This window comes from Mya arenaria, chromosome 16 (assembly GCF_026914265.1).
Source record: "Mya arenaria isolate MELC-2E11 chromosome 16, ASM2691426v1".
NCBI lineage: Eukaryota > Metazoa > Mollusca > Bivalvia > Myida > Myidae > Mya > Mya arenaria.
The window spans coordinates 15,208,297-15,217,265 of NC_069137.1; the positions used below are offsets into that span (position 1 = coordinate 15,208,297).

At 34.4% G+C, this 8,969-nt stretch overlaps 1 protein-coding gene across 1 annotated transcript; it reads right to left on the minus strand.

The window, feature by feature from the left end:
* Positions 1-7,201: 7,201 nt before the first annotated feature.
* Positions 7,202-8,633, minus strand: LOC128221426 (zinc finger protein 845-like). The gene is made up of 3 exons (XM_052930038.1): positions 8,252-8,633; positions 7,663-8,166; positions 7,202-7,494 (listed from the first exon to the last, which is right to left on the minus strand). The coding sequence occupies exons 1-3, from the start codon at positions 8,631-8,633 to the stop codon at positions 7,202-7,204; spliced, it is 1,179 nt and encodes a 392-aa protein (XP_052785998.1).
* Between the last annotated feature and the right edge of the window lie 336 nt (positions 8,634-8,969).

Here is an 8,969-nt window from a genome sequence, read left to right on the forward strand (position 1 = left end):
ATTTAAAAAAAATATTTGTTAATTTAAAAGGTTGACTCTGATCTACTATCGTTTCATAAGACATAAATACCATTTTTTCCTGCACATTTCTTCCAAATAAAACTTGGTAGCCTTTTTTAGATAAATAACTTCGAATAGCCTTTTAATATGATGAAACGACCCACTCCGCCAGTGTACGGTAACAGAAAAAGATTTTATGAATGCCTAAAACAGGCAACACATTTTAGCTGTGTGTTGGGTAATTACCGTAGCGATTACTTCCCCTGTATACCAGCATTTATGTCTCAAAGTTGTATTTGATTCTCAAATGTTTAGGCTTAATACCAGAGTTTGATGAGAGGAATTATATTCTGGTGTTAAACCTAAAAGAAATATGTATACAAATATTTAAGACAACTACACATGTAGAGTCTTTTGGAATGAAAAATAGATATCGTGTCAGGTTAAAGGCTAATTATATGTCTTCTGGTCGTTTACTCACTTTTGACATCATTTATCATATCCTTTTATACTAAAATTGCAAATATGGTCCATTATGTCTCGTCCGTAGTGTCTATGGTCCAAACTATGACAACATAACAGCGTATAAGGTAACGCTCGACTAAACGTCTGAACATAAGAACCTTGTGGTGGAATCCAGTGTAAGATCTACCCACTTTACCAGATATTGACTATTTTACTTGCACTACGAGTCAAACACTTGGCAAGAAGGTTGGAATATTTTTAAAGTATCTTGAGATATTTGGTGTTTGTTTGGCACACGTGTCATAGCAGAATAATGCGTTTTAGTCTGGACATTTTAGGTAAATAAGCGGGAAGTTGGTTTGTCGAATAACGTGTTTTTTGCATTTCGGGTTTGCAGTTGCATTTATTTTCGTTAAAACTGTACATTTACTTAAAGATAAGTATTAACAGTACAAGAAAAGCCCAAAATTGAAGGGTTTGATCGCGATCTGACAAAATAACGGGCCTTTTGAGCAGGGTCATCTGAACATATATGGGGGAAATATAGGAGCAAGTGGTCACCCTTTACGATAACTTTAAGATAATATAATAAAAAATCAAAAACAAATAAATTTGTAAGTTAACATGAGTAACAGTTCCCCTAACATTATAAATAAATCTAGGATTTTTAAAAAAAAAACAATCGGGGGGGGGGGGGGCACGTGATCGGGGGGGGGGTCAAAACAACACACCCTGCCCGTATGTATGGTACCAGAAGCTCGCTTGCCTAGCGCTCGGCATTTAAAGGGTAGCATTGAGAAAATGGTGTACTCAGTACTGTTTCAACCCAGAAAAGTTGTATCTCGTGTATCGGTACTTTACACCTAGCTGGTTAAAGAACCAAGAGGTCTTTTCGAATAATGCTATAATATCACACCCTGATCTCTTGTATCCCACTCTGTTTCTTCAAATCTTTCAATGTCTGGAATTGACGGCAAATTGCTGGCTCTTCTATCTCAAGTCATTAATAGCATTTCAAACACAAGTTTAGACATATTGGCATCACAGCGGGGTCATGCAAAAGTGATTTATGTCATTTTTGGAAAATAAACGCAGTTGGGCTGGCTGTGTGTTGTGTCCGAATGACTCCATGCTTTCTTTCACCAGCCAAACTACGTTTATGTCCCCGATAATAACATAAATGATGCGGTTCATAAATTACAATTAGACCATTTTTCTACCGTATATATTAAAATACTTAATTTCATTTATGAAAACAATTGCTTAACCAATCAATTCAATAGAACGATCCGGTAATAAAATGACGTCGCGATAACGATGGAAAGGTTTAAACACTACAAAACGTTTAAGCTTAGACTACATTTCACAAATTATTAATTTTCATACTTCAACATATTCATAAAGCTTGTTCGTGGCCTGTTGACACAAACAAAAAACGATAAGCAATTTTCAACTTAAACTAAAACGCACTGATTCGCTGAAATTATTCGCAAATGTTGTTCATTCCATTTTATTTATGAGGTGTTAAAATGACGTGGTTATTTCATATGGCACAACATTGAGACAACTTAAACAGTAACGTTTCTACATCGTAGTCACAACGTATTATATTAAACAAAAGCCATGTAACTTTGTGAGTTTATGACTCAAAATATGTGTTAAGAAAACTTGTCGCACAGTAATTTGATACCATGATTTTATATACCAGTATACTTTTAAAAAAAAATGAACATAATTGTAAATAAGCACAATAATTATACTCCCACTTGTTTTCAATATTTCAAATAAAAGCAAATGTAATGTATCTTGAAAAGGGACAGAAAGATTACATCAGCCATTTATCACTGAATAAAAAAAGCAAAATTTCATTTCAAAATGTTTGTATCATTTCATTTAGTAATTTTTAAAGAAATCCTTACAAGTGCCATGAATTGTTCAACTGCTTGTATTCAAAATGAAAGTTACATGGAAGTTGGCTGTTTTGGATATATTATATTTTTTGGAGTATAGATGCATGCATTAGAAAAAACGGATGATTACTTAAACTATATTCGTACGTACATTAATCAGTTCATACATGTTCATCACCATTTTGCTCTTAATAAAAAAAGAGTAAAACAATTAACACATTTCCATATATTTTACTTGATTATCAAATGTACATAAAAAGTAATGAATGTAAACTATTTTTATCATGTAAAAGGCTCAAACTGCTGTATACATCAAATGAAATCCAAAGATCAATACTCCATCTAACTTAAAGTTTTGTGAATTATAGGTGTATATGACCGATCGCTTTGTATTATGCATAGAATTACAAATGGTCCATGGGGCATTTATTTTATTTCATAGATTTTATTTCTTAAGAATGTTTAATACGAAATAAATACAACAAATTCACGTTTTGAAAAATATATACATTATTAATTTCAGCAGATTGGTTGAAGTACCCGTGGTTCTTCAGTATTCAGGTGGCTTAGTTTTGCGGGACACTAGTAACATGATTTCCTCGTGTTTTTTTTTGGTGGGTATATGGGGAAAACTATTCTGTTTTCGTCACTCGAGGTTTTGTATTTGGTGGCATTAGAAGGTATTTTATGATGTCTGAAAGTGAAGATATAAATTTGATAATATTCCCCGCCCATCCCATCCCTATTTTCAGGTTGATTTTGCTGCATCATTTATTTCATTTCCAGAGTTCCACTGTGCAGTTAGTAACTGATTTCGATGGCACCATTTAAAAATGCCGAACTTACATTTTTGTACTTTTTCAGGAGATACAAAAACAATATAAAATGTCATACACAATGACATGTAGGTTCGGGGTTTTCTGCAACTTCTTCTGACTAGTAAACTCATTTTCTACTGGCTGTTAAGTCAGGTGTTTTCAGAAAAGGAGGCAAACTAAAATATGTGAATAAAAAGATGAAAACCCCGAAATAGCAAAAGATTTAGGTTCGGCTTTTTTAAATGGTGCCATCGATTTGTCACGTTTATTATTTGAGATTTACCGTATATTTAGTTTCAGTTGCTTCATGGTGTTTTCCAAGATACTTGCCGTTGCTGCTTACTCTAAGGGCGACGTGGCCACGATTGACCAAGGTTACGATCCAGATGTGCTTACACGCTTTACCAAGATTCGAGCACCCGAATACCGTCTGTTCTTGACATGTGTACATGTTCACCAAATACATTGCCAATTCCTTAACTGTTTGTGTACGCTTTGTTAAAAAATATAGTATAGTTGTAATGTTCATAAAATTATATGTCAATTTTAGACAAAAAAACTGTAAAGTTTACGTGTTATTGAATATGGTTTGTTCTGGTCGGTTTTATAACATGTATTTGTTAGCCCCATCAGAATTGTATATTAATACGTAGAAATAGAAGTTGTTGAATAGTTGTGTAGTTGTTGTTCGTGACTTATGGTGATATTCATAAATACACAAAACGAGAGTGTTGCGCATATAAACAGTCTATTTTTTGTAACTTTTCTTTAATATGTTGCATGTGTTCAATAAACATTTCAAACTGAAGTTTTCCATTTGACACACCAACCATAGCATATCATGTAAGGCAATTATAATTTTATATGCACCAGAAATTGATAACGTAAAAGCTTATCAATTTTGAAAGTATATATCTTAAATACAGGGCCATATAACTTCCCTTCGCTCAATGCTCCAACACAAAACGTCTCAGTCCGACAACAACCAGTACAATCTTCAATGCAGTTGACTTTTTGTACTTTGGCCATTTTATCATGATCCATCCGTACACTTCTAACAATGTTGCATTTCTACGATGAACGAAATCGCTCAATCTTAGGCAAAGGACAAGCATTTCATATATAACAACTCATAATTCAAATTCAGTCAAGACAGCGATTTATTGTTTGCGAATGTTCACCAAAAGCAGTTCTGGCTAAATAAAAATAAAAATGTCGAAAGAATGCAAACAGAAAATGAAATGCGGAAAAAACACTATATAAATACAACATATCGAAACTATAAGCCTCAAGTTCTTTGTTGAAATTGAACTTGCCTAAACCATCGTTAAATGTTAAGAAGCTCTGGTTATCAATAATATATGTATTTATTATCGGAATTGATAATGTAAAATTCGGTTGTGAGGTAGATTTTGTAGGGTACTGTAGTTTATATAAGTTTTACATTTTCCTCGAGGAAATTACAAGTATCGGGTTATGTACTGATTTGGGAAATCATTCGATAAGCAAGTGGGGTATGGAGAGGATCGTGTCATTGTACACTAGTAGCGTGTTTTATTGATTACAAAAAATGATATACAAATAGATTATTGTTTCTGTGTTATTAACGCATATTTATTTTTCAGTTTGGTATTGCTTGTGTTACCAACGTACGAATGGGAGTTTATTCGTGTAGAGGGCTGTGAGTGGCATTGATTCCGGACATTACTACAATGCAGAAGCATTCATCACTGTGTATAGGAACATTGAGCCATTCACCATGTTATGGCTATTCAGGGAATCAGTGCCTGTGTGAATGTTATTGAATTGTCAGAATATACAAAATAAAATACCCCGCTTGTTGGCACACCTATATTGTGTTCCTTTGTTTGTCTTTACTTAAGGTTAAGATAATAAATATTTTATGTTTGGCATAAAATGAAATGAAATAGAAAACATAAATAAAAACATGATACCACCTTAAATGCTACATACAAAACTGTGTAAGGAATTGTGAAAGTATCATTATAGACGTTTATGCAGCGCACAAAACTGTGTGTGGAGCGGTGAAACTATGAAACCACTGTTATTGTTGCCCAAACAACTATGTACTCACAGGGGATGTGCTCACATGAGAAGTGTCACTTTGATACATCTGTAAATGCTGCCGACAAAACTCTGTGAGGAGCGGTAAAACTTTAATACAATCGTTTATGCTGTACATAAATTCATTTGAAAAGCGGAAACCATCGACCTCTGTTTTGAGTTTAGGTCAATCAACACTGTCATGTGTTATAAGTAGTTAATCATGTTTAAATTCCTTAAGAAAAATGGCAGTATAGCTTTTTCCACAGATTTTTTATATATGTCGCAATAAGAGGATTCAGCGACACTGAATCTAGTCATATTAAACGAGACAAAAATGTATAAACTGAAACGCATGGACAAACTGTGAATTACTATAAAGAAGGCAAAAATCAAAATAATAACAACTCAGATTTTTTTTAAGAACTTTATTTATATATTCGAAACAGTTATCCATTTCTCAGCTAGGAAAGTAATGGTTATATTTTTTTTTTCAGAAATCCATCTAACTACACAGCCACCGTCTAATCAGTTCATACTCGTGTGTACCACCGTTGACCTAACTTCGTATGCTTTCGTTACGATGGTCCGTAAATAAAACGTTCAGTAATGCCTGTGGTATTTCAATGGAATATATATTACATTTCATCGCCTTGGCATTTATCTAGTGACCACAAATGAGTGCAAATTGATTTTTGATGGAACCACTCGTTTGATTTTATAAGAGACCCTTTACAAATAATTAAAGATTATTATGCATAAGAACGTATGCCAAACTTAATAATATTATATCGAGCAACACCGGACGTTGATGCTTAGTACTACAAATATGTAGTAGGAGCAACAGTTTTTGAGATTAGATATTTTAACTGTAATGTAATTTAAACGTGCATGTGCATTTCACAAAGCGTTCTTTATATGTTTAAACAAAACATATACTTTGCATAGCGAAGTTAGCTTTTTTTTTTATTTCGTTCAGGTACAATGCAATACAAGTAAATTAGTTGATTACATATTGATTACCCTTGTTGTAAGCGTATTACTTCATTCACTTCAAAGACGACTGACCTAAGAATCAATGTAATTCATTTTTTAAGAATTATAACAGACCACGAAAATATTTTTTTATTTTCCATATTCATAACGAAAGCAAGAAAGGTTCAACTCCATCAACGTTATGCATTATTTTTGGCAAGCATCGTTAAACAGAATGTGATTACAGCTGAATACTGTTGCACTGTTTGTATGGGACGTTTAGCTTTCAATACTTTAACAATTTAAAAGCATTTATAACAATAAACATGAAATTGACCGACTGAGTTCGCAATTTAGTTTTTTTCAAATCGTAAAACATGTAAAACAAACACTTGTTTCGACGTTCGCCATTCTGTTTCGTTGCGGTTGAACTTGGCTGTTGGCTGTTCACGTTTTAACGCAAATTGTCTCATTATCGATATTTGGCGCATCCCCTCTTTGAACAAACAAAACACTATTCATCAATAACTGATGGCAAGAAACAGTTGAAACAGTGTCTTTTTGAATGTATCCAAACATTTATCATTCAACCAGCTATGAAGTATACTGTACGATTTTCTACTTTAAGAGGACTTTTAATAAAGACATTTGAGCAAAAATGCATGTAAATCTCCGATTTAAGTTACTATGATACTATTGTTCTTTGTTTGATTATATTGCTCACATTCAATGAGAGATATCACAATTGTATAGCTTTTCCTTAAACCGCAAACACAAACATGTCTCTGATTTCCGTCTTTTGTGTTTGTACACTCCAATTCCTCTGTAAATTGTTTATCTGAGGGAAAGCAGCATCCCCTATCTCTTACTTGTACGACATCACTCTGGTGTGAATTTTTATATGCCTTTGATAAGAACCATTTTGCAAAAAAAATCACCAATACATATCTCACAGTTTCTTGGCTTCAATTAAGGGTCTGCCGTGTGCATTCGTATATGTTGCTGTAATACACCTTGCCGAGAGAAAGCAGCATTACATATATCACACTCGTATGGCGTTTCTCCTGTGTGTTTTCTTGAATGATTCTTTAAAGCATCTTTCTGAGAGAAAGCAGCATCACATATTCCACACTTATATGGCTTCTCTCCTGTGTGTATTCTTGCTATCTGCAAATGACCTTTCCTTCCGAAAGCAGCACCACATATATCACACTTGTATAGCTTTTCTCCTGTGTGTATTCGTTTATGAATCTGTAAACCACCTTTCCTAGAGAAAGCAGCATTACATATCCCACACTTGTATGGCTTCACTCCTGTGTGTATTTGTTTATGTTGCTGTAAAGAACTTTTTAGAGAGAAATCAGCATCACATATCCCACACGTGTAAGTCTTCACTCCTGTGTGTATTATTCTATGTCTCTTTAAAGTACATTTCCATGAAAAGGCAGTATCACATATCTCACACTTGTATGGCTTTTCTCCTGTGTGGATTCTCATATGTGTATTTAAATCACTATTCAGAGCGAAAGCAGCATCACATATCCAACAGTTGTATGGCTTCACTCCTGTGTGTATTATTATATGTCGCTGTAATAAACATTTCTGAGAGAATGCAGCATCACATATCTCGCACTTGTATGGCTTCTCTCCTGTATGAATTCGTATATGTTGCTGTAATACGCCTTTCCGAGAGAAAGCAGCATCACATATCTCGCACTTGTATGGCTTCTCTCCTGTGTGTATTCGTAGATGTTCCTGTAAATTACCTTTATGAGAGAAAGTAGCATCACATATCTCGCACTTGTATGGCTTCTCTCCTGTGTGTATTCGTAGATGTTGCTGTAATGCACCTTTCTGAGAGAAAGCAACATCACATATCTCGCACTTGTATGGCTTCTCTCCTGTGTGTATTCGTAGATGTTCCTGTAAAGTACCTTTATGAGAGAAAGTAAGCATCACATATCTCGCACTTGTATGGCTTCTCTCCTGTGTGTATTCGTAGATGTTGCTGTAATGCACCTTTCTGAGAGAAAGCAGCATCACATATCTCGCACTTGTATGGCTTCTCTCCTGTGTGTATTCGTAGATGTTGCTGTAATGCACCTTTCTGAGAGAAAGCAGCATCACATATCTCGCACTTGTATGGCTTCTCTCCTGTGTGTATTCGTAGATGTTCCTGTAAAGTACCTTTATGAGGGAAAGTAGCATCACATATCTCGCACTTGTATGGCTTCTCTCCTGTGTGTATTCGTAGATGTTGCTGTAATACAACTTTCTGAGAGAAAGCAGCATTACATATCTCGCACTTGTATGGCTTCTCTCCTGTGTGTATTCGTATATGTTGCTGTAAATCACCTTTCAGAGAGAAAGCAGCACTGCATATCTCACACATGTATGACATCTCTCCTGTGTGTATTTTTATGTGTTGTTTTAAATTTTCTTTCAAAAACAACTTAGTTCCACGAACCTTACTTGTGTATGGTCTTCGCTTTGTGCATATCCACGTGAATCTAAACGAAACAATAAATGTGTGTATCATGAATGACAATATCGTTCAAATAGGTCAATTCTTCGAATAACAAGTACTAATATGCACCATAGTTTATGTCATTTTGTTAATAGCTATTTTATAAACATCATAACTCATAATTATGGTGGGTTGCCTCTTGGACGGGTTTTCTTATTTACGGCAGTTTGTTATTGCAATACATGATATTCTTTCACAATTGAAATGGAA